The sequence below is a fragment of the Chanodichthys erythropterus genome, chromosome 10 (genome assembly GCF_024489055.1).
Source record: "Chanodichthys erythropterus isolate Z2021 chromosome 10, ASM2448905v1, whole genome shotgun sequence".
Classification (NCBI taxonomy): Eukaryota; Metazoa; Chordata; class Actinopteri; order Cypriniformes; family Xenocyprididae; genus Chanodichthys; species Chanodichthys erythropterus.
Window position 1 is genome coordinate 30,802,013 of NC_090230.1, and position 18,833 is coordinate 30,820,845.

General features: G+C 33.0%; 1 protein-coding gene across 4 annotated transcripts; it reads right to left on the bottom strand.

The window, feature by feature from the left end:
* Nucleotides 1-7,514: 7,514 nt before the first annotated feature.
* srsf9 (serine and arginine rich splicing factor 9) lies at nt 7,515-16,542 on the bottom strand. 4 transcript variants are annotated; one of them, XR_010896165.1, is made up of 6 exons: nt 16,453-16,531; nt 14,843-15,190; nt 14,569-14,765; nt 12,584-12,756; nt 12,316-12,386; nt 8,112-8,201 (listed from the first exon to the last, which is right to left on the bottom strand). XR_010896165.1 is itself a non-coding variant. In XM_067397310.1 (5 exons), exons 2-5 carry the CDS (start codon nt 14,998-15,000, stop codon nt 7,980-7,982), a joined length of 750 nt encoding a protein of 249 aa, XP_067253411.1. In that variant the 5' UTR covers nt 15,001-15,026; nt 16,453-16,542; the 3' UTR covers nt 7,515-7,979. The 4 variants fall into 4 exon arrangements, 2 of the variants coding, with proteins under 2 accessions (XP_067253411.1, XP_067253410.1); XR_010896166.1 differs by lacking the exon at nt 8,112-8,201 and adding an exon at nt 8,209-10,615; XM_067397310.1 differs by lacking the exon at nt 12,316-12,386 and having other exon boundaries at nt 7,515-8,201; nt 14,843-15,026; nt 16,453-16,542.
* Between the last annotated feature and the right edge of the window lie 2,291 nt (nt 16,543-18,833).

The following is an 18,833-nucleotide window of genomic DNA, read 5'->3' on the forward strand; positions in this document are numbered from 1 at the left end:
AAAAGTACAGAGTTCAGTACCCAACCCTACTATTCACAGAGTATGCGAGAAATAGAAAGCGAAAGTAAAACGCGAACGCGCATTCAAACACGATTTCAATACCCAGCATTTTGAAAGCAGCTCCCTGATGCATGCTAATATCTCCCAATATGAGAGCTATCTTAGGCTGGGCTGTGCTCAGCTCTGTTTCATGCTTGAAGAAAAATTTGGCTTCTGTTTGCAGTTTGAATATTGAGAGAGTGCTTTGATTATGGTTGAAGTTATCGTTCGTACTTAATTAGACTAAGAGAAAACCGTGTTATTCATTTTTATTTATACTGTTTTTATTTCTATTATCAATTTGTGGAAAGGAGTTCAGTTAGGAGGACAAAAGTTGTAGGAGCTCATAAATCATGTACAGTAAGGTCTGAAGAGACTCAAGTGAAATCATACAGGCGAGAAGCCAGTCAGTTGAGTTTGTGTAAAAAGCACAAAAAAAGTATGATAATTCATACTTGGAAAGTAGAACTGAAATGACATTCATTACAAGATGATTAGTTCAAACAGCTGCAGAGTATTTTTCTATTCATGTATTTCTTCATTGAGGATTTCTTAAAAATACTGTGTAAAAATCTTGTTTCGTGAGCTACCCGTGTCTCGTCACACCCCTATTAATTTCATTAAAGCAGTGTTTCAGGTTCAATACAAGTAGAGCTCATTTGACTCATATGTGACTGTCGATTACTATAGAAAAGCATTATGACAGCAAGTTATTGCAATGCAAGAGAGTTTTAAAGCTGGCATATTAAAACCCTGAATAATTCGCTATTTATTATTTGAGCTGTGCTTTTTTTTGCTTCAGTATTTCCTTTGAGTTTGTTCTGATGGATGTAAAGTCTCTTTGCATGCATCATGCAAATGTTTTATTGACATGTCGTGGTCACGACACTGAAGCTATCTAATATATAGAATATAAATTTACACTGACAATGTTCAATGATTCCATCATGTGAATATGTATAACGTTGAGTCACATTTATTTATTTCTATAGCGCTTTATGCAACAGGTTGTTTCAAAGCAGCTTCACAGAAATCAATGGTGTTGCAAAGTTAATTTATTAAAGGTGCAATATGTAAGAGGTCTATTCAAAACAAAGGCATAGCTTGATGACGGGGCGGGGAATCTTGGGACATGTGGTCTTCATATCACAGCCGATGGAAACAATCAGGATAGGACTCGGGCAGAAATCATGTTCATGGATGCGATTATTAACGTTACTGTAGTATGAAGCAGAGCAGGACCGAGTGTTGTGGAGCTGAACGAGGAGCTGGAGCGATTGATCAACACACGCCTCACGAGCAGCGGGACTTTTATTATGACACAGTCGCCGGCGCCGCTTTTCCGGTCATGAGTATGAGGAAACACAGCTCTGTTTATCATATTAGATACATTTGAGAGTGTTGAAAATGATGTTATAACGTTACTCTGTGCGTTTGCTAATAAGACTAAACGTGTTGAGCTATATAACAACAATTAGATTTCTGTCTATAAATGTAACCAAACAGTTGTTCCCTTATCTATTAAAACATGCAAATATTAAAGCGTCTTTGGTGTTTCCATGGTTTCTACAAAATAAAACCGGAAACCGAGGGTAACGCGGGTATGACGCCATTGACAGTCGACTCCTCACACGTCCCGAAGCCCCAAATAGTTGCAAACATTTGGGATATTGTAAGTACTCAAGTGAACAAAATATGTAACACTGGTGGTTTTTGGATATTGTACTGTGAAAATCTTACATATTGCACCTTTAAGCAAATTAGTTGTCAAGTTGTCATTACTCAACCCAATTTAGTTCCATGTTAATTCAATTCTCTTGTTTTGAAACAGTCTGTATTTTAATGTTCAATGTATTGCTTTATTGTAACCACAAATTACAGATTATTGTCTGTGTTAATGGACATTACTGCACAACTAGTTTCGATAGAGCTTAACTTATATTGAAGCACAAACATTTCTTTAAGTTCATCCCTGTGAGCAACCAGGTGAAGAATCTCTCCCGACACTTGTTTCTATTCTTGTTTTCTATCTCTCAGCATTATACACTTCTTTCAGTATGTTTTCCCAGTCATCCCATAGCGAAAACATCCCTGTTGTACGTTCTCGAATCCTATTTTGTAGTAAGATTTGCTAGAACATTTGAGTGGTCTGTGAGGAAAATATATATGTACTTGTGTAAGATACGTGAATATAACAAGAAAAGTGGCCTAAATATTCATCATGATCCAACTTGGCAGCAAAATCAGAGTTAAATCAACTCTGCTCAGAGTACATATGGTCCCTCTCTAAATAGTGTTAAAATAACAATGAAGCAGAGTTAAATTTAATGAGATAATTAAGCAATTAATTAAGTAATGATTGTGCATTAGTGATGAACGCCTGCTGTTAACAAGCAGAATCACTGAAGAAATAAAAAACACAAGAACTACAAGAAGTGACTTAAGGCACAGCCTTATTAATTGCTTAATTATCTAATTAACTTTAACTCTGCTTCAGTGTTACTGTAACATTATTTAGAGATGTACTCTAAGCAGAGTTGATTTAACTTTGGGGATTTTGCTGTGTACCAAAACAACATAATGCTCATATATTATGTTTGTTGAAGCCCTGGTTTGTGCCAATCAAATGTTATCCAGTGAAAATCCACAGGGAACAGGCCAAGTGTTGTGTACATTCCCACATGTTCTGTGTTATCATTATTATTGATATTAATTGTGAGGTTGAAAATGCAACAGAGATTTATTGTTCCCTGTACGGTGTAACAGACTGACTGAGATTAAATGAAAAGAGAACAAAGAAATCCCCATGATTGTTTCCGGCTGCTACTTACCATCTTAATTTCCAGGATTATTCCTTTGTTTACTCGAGCATTAAAGGAGCTCAGGTATGTAGAAGTCAAACCTTTATATATAAACTTACGTTCAGAAAGTTGAGAACGGCCCTCATCGCCAACTGTGGGAAACTGTTTCTGCCACTTTTGCAGGCTTGTGATTGGAGGAGAACAGATTTAGCATAAATTAATACTGATATACTAGTGATTATTTTTGACAGATTGAAAGCTTATTATTAACAAAATACCTTTAAACTCAAAAATAATGATGGATGATCCGGGGCCAGTTACATTTTCACAATGTTTTGTGTTCGTTAGTTGTGAAAACTGATGACAGGAAAACATAAATCACTGTGTACATTGATTTTTTGCAAACGTGAGTTTATAGCTGTTAAAACTATATGTTATTGCTTACAAATCTAATATGTTATTGTAAATCGTATCATGGTACAGTGATGGCATTAGATACATTGCAAAAAAAAAAATTTAAATCAGTATTTTTGTTTTGTTTTCCAGAATATCTAAACATTCTTAACCCTAAAAGGGGCGACGTGACATGGGTGATACAAACATTTGAGGGGCTGTGGGGCGAGGCAGGGAAAGTTTAGGTCTCATTTCTTGGTTTCATTCTTCTCAATTTCTTTGTTTTTTTAACCTTACGAGCAGCATTTTAAAACAACATTTCCACCTGTAGTGGGAAATCTACTAACCATCTGATAAAAGTTGATATATTTCACATATTGACATTATTTGGAGGGGACTTGCATGTTTAAAAAGTTGTTGTTTACTGTTAGCTTATTACGTTTATGTTGAAATTTTATGATTTTTATATTTTTCATAATTCGTCTATAAATGTGTGTATCACTCATGTCATGTCGCCAGTTTGGGGGTTTAAATCCATTGAAAACAGAAAGTTTGTCAATGCATGTTACAACATGTTTTAAACATTTATTCTCTCATAACTTAAACTAAACATTCTTTGTAAAATTCTGTTGAACAATAAGTATAATGAATATATTGTATAATGCTGTATAATATTTAATACGCAAATTTCTAGACCCTATAAATAATCGTTACGACCAAAACTTTGCAGAAAAACTTATTTTTACACAATCTACTTCATGCCTTCTGCCCTCTGATTGATAATTCATGCTTTTTTTTATCAGGTAAAGTCTTTTTTGCTCAGAAATCCTTATTTATTTCTTTATAAAGTAAATGTAAGATAAACAATTATTGTACTGAAGCAACTTGGGTTTACTTGATTATGCGTACATTATTTTTTAATGTTAAAAATTAAACATTCTTTTGACATTTTTTTCATGCTAATGTAAATGTAAAATATGACACAACAGACTTTTGGGGAACATTTATTTGTCCATCTCCCAATTATTATTGCTTTGCAATGAATTGCATATATATGCCATAAAAGCCTGGTGTGCGTGTATGTGCAATATGACATGCAAACAAAATAAAAAATAAAAAACCACATGCAAACTTGTATATATACTGTATGCATGCATAAACGTTTTTTGTTGAGTATCATATTACAGGCTTTTATGGCATGCAATTCATTGCAAAGCAATAATAATGAAAAAATAATGTACAAATAATCAAGTAAACCCAATTTGCTACAATACAATAAATGTTTATCTTACATTTACTTTATAAAAATCATTAAAGATTTCACAGTAAAAAACAGTTTACTTGATAAAGTATGAATCGGAGGGCAGAAGGCATGAAGTAGATTGTGTAAAACAAAGTTTTGGTTGTAATGATAATATACAGGGCCTAGAAATTTGCATAATAAATATTATTAAGCATTATACAATATATTCATAAATAGGCATTATACTTATTGTTCAACAGAATTTTACAAAAAATGTTTAGTTGAAGTTATGAGAGAATAAATGTATAATGTTGTAATACGCATTGCCAAACATGCATTCTGTTTTCAATGGATTTAAACCCCCAAACTGGCAACATGACATGGGTGATACAAACATTAAAATAAAAAATAAAAGTTATGTTTTTAAAAAAATCATGGAATTGTATTATTGTATGGAATTGTATTATTGGTGTCCTAAAAAGATGGAAAATAGCAATACATTAATTTTCTGATGTCTCTTGATGGTCTTGCCCCTATTTACTCAGAAAGCAAAATGACAAGATATTATTTAATCTTAATAAATCATCAAAATGACGTGAGTTTATGCTAAAAACAAGAAAAATTATCTGCAAGTGAGGTCAGAAACATAGTTCATTTAAAGGGAAAATTAGATTATTTTTCACTGACATGTATTTTTTCTTGTTTTAACCATAAACTCACTTCATTTTGATGCAGTTTCTGAGAAAACAAGATTTATTATCGTCATTTTGCTTCTCAAATAAATGTCTTTTTAGTTATTTGTACTGGAAAACAAGAAAAAAAAAACACTAAGCAAAAAGATTATGTACTATGGTAAATTTTTGTTACTTTATGGAGTTCTTGGCAGATTTCAATTTAAAAGTCGCCTCAAGCTAATGGTTAACGTAGTCATTAAAAAATAAAATATATAGAGGTAAGTTAAATTATATAGCCCAGTTATTTATCTGTAAATTTATTTATCTCTTTTAAAGTGTTTTCACTGTGGTCCAAAACCGTTTTATCATCTGAGACGACGTTGAAGCGAAGTCAACCGAGCAGCCTCAGTTTCATCAATAAACCTCGATCACAGAACCACATCATTGATTAAACGTCAGTCTGAATTTACCTGCTATTTATTCACGTTAATCACAGCAGCATAGATGTAGGTTTTAGAGCTCTTAAGGGCCATATTTTATGCACTGAACCAGAAAGAATCTGAGGATAGTGACACTCTTGTGACGCCTGCTGGTCAAATTATGTAAATGCAATGTACACCTTTTACAAACTAATTGTAATGTTCTAATTTATGAAAGTGTAATCTATTGCAACTAACAAAATCATCTAATACCGTTAAATATGAAGTGTCTGTAAAATATGAAATTTTATTACTGTTGTTTTTGTTTTATGTAGAGCTTGGTTCAGGCCAATAAGAGACTAACTCTTCCTTTGTATTATAAAATGTCCACAAATTTATTGAACTGAAGAGATGTGAACCATAACCATACTGAAATTTCGAAACGGTTATAGCCTCGTTTACTGAAACCACGTGACTTTGGCAGTTTGCTCGAAATACGCTCTGAATCACTGATTCGAAACAAATGATTCACAAGGTTTCGAAGCTTCTCAAAAAGAAAAAACAGTAAAATAACAAGAATATCAATTAGCCTATAGCTATTTACAAATAAAATTTATCTTAAAATATACACAGATTCACTCTCAGTCGTATGAGGCGAAATGTTTCTTGTATCGCAAATTATTCAGCGTATATTTCATATTCAATACGGTGAAATTTGACATATAAGTTAAGCAGTTCGTGTCACTGCATATTACTGTTTTTGGTGGTTTATCATTTATATCGTAAAACAGCTATTTAAATCTTACTTCGCATTCGCGCTCTTTCACCGTCAAAAACGGAAGCGTTGCGGTGAAATTCGCGCTCAATTTCTGTGAAGTCTGACGTCATGCGGCAGCGCTTCCGGGTCCTAACGCTCTATCTCATACCACAAGAAAACAACAAATGGTGCTAATATACATACACAATGTGGTGTACTACAAAAATATATATAATTATAACCTTTATCTCCATACCAAAATTCCAGATGGCCAGACAATGATTCATCTTTTATAAATTATTAAAATATTAATATATGTGACACTGTGAGCACGGAGACAGTTGTGTAGACTGTAAATATTTAAAATGTTTAACTTTTTTAAATTATTGATATTTAATATGAATAAATAATGCTCATAAACCGCCGTCGATGGCATTCTCAAGTGAAACGAGTCGAGGCTTGGACCCGGAAACGGCGTTCTTTACGTCACGACTTAAGCGTAAAGCCCTGCCATCTTTGATTTGATTGGCCATCTCAGTCATTTTGACATTGATGAGCGCAGTTAGTGTTAACATGTTTTTGTCATAACAATAGACTCCAACAAATTATTTATTGAAACATGAGGCATCACATAATGGAAAAATTAAACTATTAGACTAATTTGCCTGTAATGAGGTTGTGATCATACTCATTGTGAAATAAAGTCACAATTCTGAGATATAAACTCGCAATTGCGTGATATAGTCCCAAGTGTAAGATATACTCGCAATTGCATGATATATTCACAATTCTGAGATATAAACTCACAATTGTGTGACAGTCAAAAGTGTAAGCTATACTTGCAATTGCATGATAGTCACAATTCTGAGATATAAACTCACAATTGCATGATATAAAGTCACAATTTGAATTTGACACTAATCCTTGAAATTAAAATATTTTCACAATTGCACTTTTTGTGTACAAGTGACTCAGATAAGACAAAGATGCAAATGCTAATTTTAACATTTACGGATGTATTTTTTTAAATTAAATGTCTTAATGCATCATATACATCTGTAATTTGGTTAATTTATTACTCTTTTACTGATAATTCAATGACTTGATTTTTAACACCCATTTCCAGGTTTTCCGTTATTGCTGTAAAAACGCAGGTGTGTAAAAATGACTCGTGATACACTGTGGTAGTAAATTTGACAATGCTTTAATTGAAAAAAAAAAAAAAGAAATTATGCATACAGTCATCACATGATACAAAACAAGAAAAAAAAAAAAAAAAATCACACGGGGAGATTTCCGAAAGAAAAATGTTAAAATTTCAGCCTTTAATTCAAATAATAAAAAAATCATAAAATTGTAATGTTTATGAAATGGACCAGATTAATCACAAACAGCAGGTCTTTAGTCTGTTGCCTCATATCAATAATCACAAAACGGGTTAAAACGGGTTATTCATCTTCAGATCTTTCACAATCATAACCACATCATCTGTTCTGTAAACATACATCATCCACATGATCATTTACACATTTCGCAAACTCTCCATGAACTGAACGGTGAATAAGGCCATTCGGGTTCCTACAATGGAATGTAAATTACAAAATTGATAAAGGAAAAGGGAGCACGGAGAAAAGGAGCTGCCGCAGCTGGCGCTCATCGATAATGGCGCGGCGGCGGGCTGTGATGCTGAAGCGGGGCTCGTCGGGAGGGCGGGCTATGGCGGGTCATGTGACGCGGTGGCGATCGGTAGCGGGGAGGCGGCGACCCTCTGCTCTGGTACGGGGGTGAGTAGCGTCCGCGAGACCTGGACCGGGAGCGCGAGCGACCCCAGCTTGTGCCCCGCTCCTCCATGACTCTGATGTAGGACGTCTCTCCCTGCACAACCAATAAGGTGGATGAACTTTTAAATCAGGGTTATTATCGTTAACTAAAACTATTAAAAACATTTCTGCTGTCGGTGACAATAGCCTTGTGGGCAGCACACCGACATTTCCCAATCCAGTCCCCCTCTCTCTCTCCAACTTCACTTCCTGTTAACTTACTGTCTCTGTTATAATAAAGGCAAAAACACCAAAAAAAAAAAAAAAAAAAAAAAATTAAACTGAAATAATAATAAATATTAGTTGAAAAACTAATTTAGAAATTAGACCACAGACTGTATAAAAAAAAAAAGGTCTCAATTACATCATTCGGAGCCCAACTCAATCGCTAGCACATGACGTTACACCCCATTTTTTCAACATCAAATAACTAAAACCAAACTAACACTTAAACATACGTCTGCGTGATAAGAACTTCCTAAAATAACAGAAACATCTTTGAAATTAGAGATTAATAGCGACTACATTTTAATCAGTCGGTTAGTGACGGAAAAAAAAAAACTTTTTAAACTAAGTTTTACTGAATAACCTGACTAGTGACCATCTTGACCTGACTAGTGTTGTCAAAAGTACCAACCGCGATACCAAGTCAGTACTGAAATTTTAAAAATATGACGCTTTGAGCACTGTTGAGCGGATTCGTAAACACCTCTGATTGGCCTTTGTGTTGACACGCTCATCAGATATGTCTGTGATTGGCTACAATAATCAAGGCATTAGGTATGGAAGCTGTAAAAAATAAAAACAGTAATTGCAACTTTTTACCTCAGAATTCTGACTTTTTATCTCGCAATTGCGATATAAAGTCAGAATTGCGAGATATAAAGTCACAATTCTGAGATATAAACTCGCAATTGCGTGATGTAGTCGGAATTGCGAGATATAAAGTCAGAATTCTGAGATATAAACTCGCAATTACGTAATATAAAGTCACAATTCTGAGATATAAACTCACAATGGCATGATATAAAGTCACAATTCTGAGATATAAACTCGGAATTGCGAGATATAAAGTCAGAATTCTGAGATATAAACTCGCAATTGCGTGATATAAAGTCACAATTCTGAGATATAAACTCGCAATGGCATGATATAGTCACAATTCTGAGATATAAACTCGCAATTGCGTGATGTAGTCGGAATTGCGAGATATAAAGTCAGAATTCTGAGATATAAACTCGCAATTACGTAATATAAAGTCACAATTCTGAGATATAAACTCACAATGGCATGATATAAAGTCACAATTCTGAGATATAAACTCGCAATTGCGTGATATAAAGTCACAATTCTGAGATATAAACTCGCAATGGCATGATATAAAGTCACAATTCTGAGATATAAACTCGCAATGGCATGATATAGTCACAATTCTGAGATATAAACTCGGAATTGCGAGATATAAAGTCAGAATTCTGAGATATAAACTCGCAATTGCGAGACAAAGTCAGAATTCTGAGAGAAAAAACAATTGTAAGAAAAAAAAGTCAGAATTGTGACTTTATATTACGCAATTGTGAGGAAAAAAGTCGCAATTACTGTGTTTATTTTTTTATTTAGTGGCAGAAACTGGCTTTTTCGTAATTTTTGAGTTTTACTGAATAACCTGACTAGTGACCATCTTGACCTGACTAGTGTTGTCAAAATTACCAACCGCGATACCAAATCAGTACTGAATTTTTAAAAATATGACGCTTTGAGCACTGTTGAGCGGATTCGTAAACAACTCTGATTGGCCTTTGTGTTGACACGCTTATCAGATATGTCTGTGATTGGCTACAATGATCAACGCACGTATGGAAGCCCGTTTCCGCAACTAAATAAAAAAATAAAAACAGTAATTGTGACATTTTATCTCAGAATTCTAACTTTTTATCTTGCAATTGTGAGTTACAAAGTCACAATTCTGAGATATAAACTCGCAATTGCGTGATATAAAGTCAGAATTGCAAGATACTCCACTCAGCAGCGCTCAAAGCGTCATATTTTTAAAAAATTCACTAGACCTGACTGCGTATACTACAGTTCACGGATCCATTCAGAATTACTAAAGACACATACACGCAACATACACGACAGATAAAAACATTATCCTGAATGTGTTTGGAAACAACGTAAATGTACTGAAGTGTGTCTGTGCATAAACACAATGTGCGATCAGTGCGTCGAGAGCGCGCATGCACGGTTTGTTTGCGCATCAATATATATCGAACTCATGCGTGCTTACGGTACGACTCCTGTATGTCACAGCAATCGTCTTTACCTTGATTACAATCCTCATCCATCAAAACTTTACTAGCGAGAAACTGGTTTGCTTTATCCAGCTGAGAAAAGTAGTTTGCGTATCATCTGGCCATACAGCGTTGGGATGTTTTGACGTTGATGTTTTGTGATGTGAGGGCTCGCACTCTTCAGAAACAATCACAGAATATGACAGAGATCAGGTTAAAGGGTTAGAATAGAAATTTCCGCCTACCAGGGTGACAGGTGTTTGCTATGAAAGCTTGTTTCCGCCAAGAAATAAAAAACTAAAAAGACTTTTTTTATCTTACAATTCTGACTTTTTTTTGCGAGATATAGTCAAAATTGTGTGATATAGTCAGAAATGCGATTTATAAAATCGGAATTGTGAGTTAGTCGAAATTGCATGATATAGTCAGAATTGCGAGTTATAGTCAGAATTGCGAGTTTTAAAGTCAGAATTGCGAGATATAAAGTCAGTATTGAGTTTTAAAGTCAGAATTGCGAGATATAAAGTCAGTATTGAGTTATATAGTCAGAATTGCGAGTTATAGTCAGAATTGCGAGTCATAAAGTCAGAATTGTGAGATATAAAGTCAGAATTGCTTGATATAAAGTCAGAATTGTGAGTTAGTCGAAATTGCATGATAGTCAGAATTGCGAGTTATAAAGTCAGAATTGCGAGTTTTAAAGTCAGAATTGCGTTATATAGTCAGAATTGCGAGATATAAAGTCAGAATTGCGAGTTATAAAGTCAGAATTGCGAGTTATAAAGTCAGAATTGCGAGTTATAAAGTCAGAATTGCGAGTTATAAAGTCAGAATTGCGAGTTATAGTCAGAATTGCGAGTTTTAAAGTCAGAATTGCGAGATATAAAGTCAGTATTGAGTTTTAAAGTCAGAATTGCGAGATATAAAGTCAGTATTGAGTTATATAGTCAGAATTGCGAGTTATAGTCAGAATTGCGAGTCATAAAGTCAGAATTGTGAGATATAAAGTCAGAATTGCTTGATATAAAGTCAGAATTGTGAGTTAGTCGAAATTGCATGATAGTCAGAATTGCGAGTTATAAAGTCAGAATTGCGAGTTTTAAAGTCAGAATTGCGTTATATAGTCAGAATTGCGAGATATAAAGTCAGAATTGCGAGTTATAAAGTCAGAATTGCGAGTTATAAAGTCAGAATTGCGAGTTATAAAGTCAGAATTGCGAGTTATAAAGTCAGAATTGCGAGTTATAAAGTCAGAATTGCGAGTTATAAAGTCAGAATTGCGAGTTATAAAGTCAGAATTGCGAGTTATAAAGTCAGAATTGCGAGTTATAAAGTCAGAATTGCGAGTTATAAAGTCAGAATTGTGAGTTTTAAAGTCAGAATTGCGAGTTTTAAAGTCAGAATTGCGAGTTATAAAGTCAGAATTGCGAGTTATAAAGTCAGAATTGCGAGTTATAAAGTCAGAATTGCAAGTTATAAAGTCAGAATTGCGTTATATAGTCAGAATTGCAAGATATAAAGTCAGAATTGCGAGATATAGTCAAAATTGTGTGATATAAAATCAGAATTGTGAGTTAGTCGAAATTGCATGATATAGTCAGAATTGCAAGTTTTAAAGTCAGAATTGCGAGTTATAGTCAGAATTGCGTTATATAGTCAGAATTGCGAGATATAGTAAGAATTGCATGATATGAAGTGAGAATTGCTTGATATAGACAAAATTGTGAGTTATAAAGTCAGAATTGTGAGGGACTGACGTGTGACTGATGTTTTTTCTCAGAATTGCAAGTTTGACTTTATAACTCAAAATAGCAAGTTTAAATCTTGCAATTCTGAGAAAAAAAAAGTCAGAATTGGGAGATAAAAAGTCACAATTACCTGTGACTTCCATAGTTTGCATCATTGTAGATACTCAGTGTGATAAACTCCTGAGTTCAAAGATCATCTATCTGCATGAGGTAAATGATGTTAATAATGCAATTCCATGTGCTTTTTATTTGCATTAAATTATTTTAACGCGTTACACATTTTGAATTATTTGCATGTGTTAATGCATTAAAGTGGACTGGGACGAAACCTGAGGGACGAACCGAACTTGTGAATTTGCAATGCACATCTCATAGTAAGCGTATCACAGGACCCTCACCTGGTGGGATCTGAACTCTGTGCCGTCCAGGCGCCGCAGTGCATACTCCATGTCCTCGCGTCTGAGGAACTCAACCACGCCCTCGCCGTCACGCTGCACGTCAGCGAAACACACATCTCCAGCCTCCCGCATGTGGTCTTTGAGGTCCTGCCAGCTGCCAGTGGGAGGAAGACCTGCAGGGAAAGGTTTTTATTATGTTCATAAACACATCTACAAAACACCTTGAGAGTTATAATGAAAAGTGCTGTAAAGATGTGTGTATATGCATGTAAACAAATTAACATCAAGGTCAATAATTCACAATCCATTATGATTAGCAGTAAGTAAAAAGTAAACCCTTTTCATATTTCCGGGGTTCTAGGAAGCAGAAGTCGTCATAGTTGGGCAAACTTCTATGAACTATTACAAATATAATTTTTGCATTCCCATTTGCTCAAACAGAAAAAGAAAAAAATCCACCATAATGTTTATATGACTTTACAAAAGAGGAAAAATTAACAAGAGATTGATTACGTTGGTCAGGAGAGTCAAATTTGCCTCAATTTACTAGAGGTTCTAACAAACTTAAATGCTGCAGTCTATTTAAAATGTTTAATTAATCAGAATTTTTAAAAAAAATCAGGTTGAATGAATGATTCAATGACTCACTCATTAAGACTTCAATTGTTCAATTGAATAATTCAGCATTTTTGAACAAATCATTTAAATGAATGATTCAATGAAAAATATGTTTTTAACAGTCACTTGTCGCCACCTACTGGTGTAATTATAAATTCTTATTGTATAATTGAGATTATGTTGGTCAGAAGCCTCAAAGTAATTTACTACAAGTTCTGACAAAATGTAAATTGCTGCAGTCTATTTATAATGTAAAATTATTCTGAATTATTAAAAAAAACTCTGGTTGAGTGAATAATACAACGACTCTCATAAACACTTGTTCCATTGCTGATTGAATCAGCGTTTTTGAAAACAATCTCTTGAATGAACGATTCAATGACAAATATATTTTTTAAACAGTCACTTGTCGCCACCTACTGGTGTAATGATGTAATTGATACAATCTTTATTTGAAGCGCAAAGTTACTTTCAAAAGGTGATTTGCTCTAATTTGATCATTATCGTAGACATCAGTGTTTATATCTAAACGATAAACTTTCATCCCAGTACTTCTGTGATTATTTATAACAGGAATAACGTAACCGTGACATTTCATGACAACGGCTCTCTCTGGCTGAAGATCTGAATGCCCGCTGTGATTTTTCAAAGGTTTAATAGACAGAACAATCATCTTTTAACGATTAATTCGTGCAGCTCTACAAAGTATAATCTTAAAAATGCACATTACATTTTTTAAAAATGCAAGTTGATAGATTTAGGAAAAACTGTGGAAATTAGTCTGTGAAAATTATAATATCATGTTGATTTAAAGGGTTAGTTCACCCAAAAATGAAAATAATGTCATTAATTACTCACCCTCATGCCGTTCCACACCCGTAAGACCTTTGTTCATCTTCAGAACGCAAATTAAGATATTTTTGATGAAATCCGATGGCTCAGTGAGCCTGAGCAATGACATTTCCTCTCTCAAGATCCATAAATGTACTAAAAACATTTTTAAATCAGTTCATGTGAGTACAGTGGTTCAATATTAATATTATAAAGCCACGATAATATTTTGGTGTGCCAAAAAAACCCAAAATAACGACTTATTTAGTGATGGCCGATTTCATAACACTGCTTCACATGTACTCACATGACCTGATTTAAATATGTTTTTAGTACATTGATGGATCTTGAGAGAGGAAATGTCATTGCTCAGGCCTCACGGAGCCATCGGATTTCAACAAAAATATCTCAATTTGCGCTCTGAAGATGAACAAAGGTTTTACGGGTGTGGAACGGCATGAATTGAGTTATAAATTACATTATTTTCATGTTTGGGTGAACTAACACCCTTTTAAGTCTCAAACCTCTTAACTCACCCGTCACAATAACCCGAAACTCAGATCTACGCGTCGGGGGACCAAACCTTCCCCGCGGCCCCCCTCCACCTCCTCCTCCTCCTCCTCCTCCTGCAGGTCCACTAAATTTGGATCCAGAAGAACGTGGGTATTCCACACGCAGCTTACAGTCTCCAAATCCATATCCATTCCTTCCAAAGACCGCATCCTCCGCATCCCTAGAGGAAGAGAGGAAAGTGCTCCTAATTTTCGTTCTACACTTGAAAAAGCCTCGTCCACGAGCCGTGCGACTCACCGTGGGTCCTCAAATCGCACGAAGGCAAACGGGATGGTGCCTCTGTTGTTCTTCAGCTCAATATCCCGAATTTTTCCATATTTGTAGAAGAGATCCTCAATGTCCCTCTCCTGAACGTCCATGGGAAGGTTTCCCACGTAGATCCGTCCATCCGACATGGCTTAAACCCCGCTGGACCTGCAGCCTTCGAGGAAATAGAGCGTTTCCGAGTCAAGGTGTTCAGAACATCCAAACTCTAGTCCGTCCTTCTAAAAGCCACTATTTACAACTCTAAACTCTGGCGGAAGCAGTACATGTCGGGCTCAAGCAACCCAGCATAGGACCTTCTCCAGGACCACAGTCTGAAAACTTAGAAACACAGGATAATCAATCAATGTGAACATACATGAGGCTCAGATGAGGAACAAGGGACTGAATGATGCTTCCAGTCGAGCGTGAAACATTTGAATAACGTCGTGTGCGTTATTTAAATGACGATTTACATTTTGTAGGGCTTATTTTGACATATGACACTTATTAAACAACCATACTTCTTGCCAAGATCTACTTTTAGTATGTTAAATGAGCTCTGTAATATTGAATTAGTTAAGAGTTTTATATACATTTCAATTTTAGTTATTTTAATACAAACTAAATGTGAAAATTAGATTCATTCTTTATGCATTTTTTATACTTTAAATAGCTCAATTATAATTTTAATATACATCAGTGTTATTTTACTATCATTAATATTTTGTAATTGTTGTGTGTTTTGTCATTTTAAATTTTATTTTTGAATGTTGTTTTTTATTTTTTACATGTTTTAGTAGGCTACATCACATTAAACTAAATAGAAATGAGAAACATTACCCTGAAATCAAGCTAAAATATAATGTTTAGTACATTTTATTTTAACTATAATACCATTTTATTTTTTAATTTTTAACTGTCTATAATACAGTTTTACCTTTTTTGAACTATAATAATTTTATTTTAACTATAATAATATTTTATTTTAATTATAATACCATTTTTTAAAAATGTTTAACAATAATAACATTGCATTTTATTTAAACTATAATAATTTTATTTTAATTATAATACTATTTTTTAATTTTTTAACAATAATAGCATTTTATTTTAGCAATAATATTTTATTTTTTACTTTTTAACTATAATAACATTTTATTTGAACTATAATAGCATTTTATTTTATTTAAACTATAATAGCATAGCAGGACTTTGTAAAGAGACTAACTATGCAAATACGTGAATATTTAACAACAATAAAGTCGTTGATTATTAAGAAAGGAGTCAAATGCAAATGAGTGGACGAGCTGCTAACATCTCTCATCTCTTCTAATGTTGTTAATTCCGCATGTAATTTGAAAAATGAACCCAAATGCATGTATTTATACTAATATATGTATAATATGAGAGCTAAAAGTGTCAAGCCTGCGCGTTTAATCACAATACTACACAATGACATTAGCATGCTAGCTGCTAGCCCCTTTGTTGAGGAACTGCTCAAGGCGAAATGAGAAACACGGCGAATAACGAGCTCGGGCTGCTTCCTCATGCACGAATGTGTTTACGGGTCACATATAAGAGATGTTAATACTTCGATTTACCTTTATAATTTGCAGGTCGTAGTAAAACACCGAGGATAAAAAGGCGCACGCGCTTCCCCTCCCCGGATCAGGAAGTGAGTGACTCGAAATGGCGCCTCCTTCAGGGTGAAACAAGCAACTGCAGCAAACGGCTGAAAACAGGAAATGAAATGAGATGAGATGATGAGATGAAATTATACAAAAATGAAATAAAATAATAAAATAAAACAAAACGTTATTACAGTTCAAATAAAATAAAATTCTATTATAATTAAAATAAAATAGGATAAAATGTTATTATAGTTCAAGTAAAATAAAATATAGTTAAAATAAAATGCTATTATGGTTAAAATAAAATAGGATAAAATGTTATTATAGTTCAAGTAAAATAAAATGTTACTATAGTTAAAATAAAATAAAATATTACTATAGTTAAAATGAAATATTTTTATAGGTAAAAATAAAATTTTTTACTATAGTTAAAAAGTAAAAAATAAAATGTTATTATAGTTAAAATAAAATATTTTTATAGGTAAAAATAAAAAAAATGTTATTATAGCTAAAAAGTAAAAAATAAAATGTTATTATTGATAAAATAAAATGTTATTATTGTTAAAAAATAAAAAAAAGTATTATAATTAAAATAAAATGTAGTTAAAATAAAATAAAACTATTATAGTTAAGATAAAATAAAATATTTGTATAGGTAAAAATTAAAAGAAAATGTTATTATAGTTAAAAAGTAAAAAATAAAATGTTATTATTGTTAAAAAATTAAAAAATGCTTTTATAATTAAAATAAAATATTATTATAGTTCAAATAAAATGCTATTATAGTTCAAATAAAATGTTATTATAATTAAAATAAAATATTTTTATAGGTAAAAATAAAAAAATGTTATTATAGTAAATAGTTAAAAATAAAATATTATTTTTAAAATAAAATAAAATGTTATTATTGTTAAAATAAAAAATGGTATTATAATTAAAATAAAATTAAATATTATAGTTAAAATAAAATATTATAGTTAAAATAAAATCCATTTTATAGTTCAAAAAAGGTAAAACAGTATAACAGTTAAAAATAAAAAATAAAATGGTATTATAGTTAATATAGAATAAAATGTACTAAACATATTATATTTTAGCTTGATTTCAGGGTAATATTTCTCATTTCTATTTAGTTTAATGTGATGTAGCCTACAAAAACTCAATTAAAAAATGACATATTCAAAACAAAATGCATAAAATGACAAAACACACAACAAAATTGCTAAAAAACTGAAAAAAAAATTCTAAATATTAATGATACTAAAATAACACTGATGTATATTAAAATTATAATTGAGTTATTTTAAAGTATAAAAATGCATAAAGAATGAATCTCATTTTCATTTAGTTTGTTGTAACATGTACTAAAATAACTAAAATTGAAATGTATATAAAACCTAATAAAAAAATACTAAAATGAAAATGAAAAAAATAAAAACGAATTCAATCAAAAACTAGTAAAAATATCTCAAATGTATACTGAATAATTACTTGCATGAATCTGGTTCATAAATCTGCACATAAGTTCTTGTATTGATTATTTCGAGGTTTGAACACAAGTCTAACAACATGAAACAACATGATCGGGTGTAGATGATTCATAAAATATTCACTAGACAACAGATTTTTATTAAATCACAGATAGGTGTGACCTTCAGTTGCTCTTCAGACACTTTATCATTGATAAACATCAGACACAATAAAGGACTGAGAGGTTTTCTCTGTCAGCAGCAGAACAGGTTCATATCAATGGATTGAGCACTGTTATCTCTGTCTTTGGTCATGATTTCTGGGATTATTTGGGGAATTAATGTGGCAATGCAATCCTTCTTTATCAAGGGCTAATCAGGTTGGCACATTCAAATCTTTAATCATTGATTTGATACAAATTTAAAATGCGATTTCAGATCAAAGCCTTTGAAAATGCATGAGCGGAGAAAGTGTTAAACGTCTTGTGATGTGCTCTTAAAGCAAAAGTTGTGTTTTGAGTTGTGCTTGTAAACACTGGCATACACCTGTTTGGTGTGTAAACACAGAGAAAGAAACTGTTTCCGTACAAATACAGTATGAGACGCTGCGCATACTCATCCACCGAACTAGTAAAACAACATATATTCTGATAAATGACAGGTTAACAGAGGGCCTCTCTTTTGAAAATGCAAAACAAAAATCATCAAAACTTGTCAAACAAATCTCATTTCTAGATCTGACAACCGAACAGTTTCTTTAAAACTAGTCTGACCAACTATCAGTCAGTCAAGGGTTGCTTTTTGGATTCTTGTAAGACTACGCAGATTATGCAAGTGGTCTCATTCGTCTGCTGATTGCATTTTTCAGAGTCTGGAAGAATG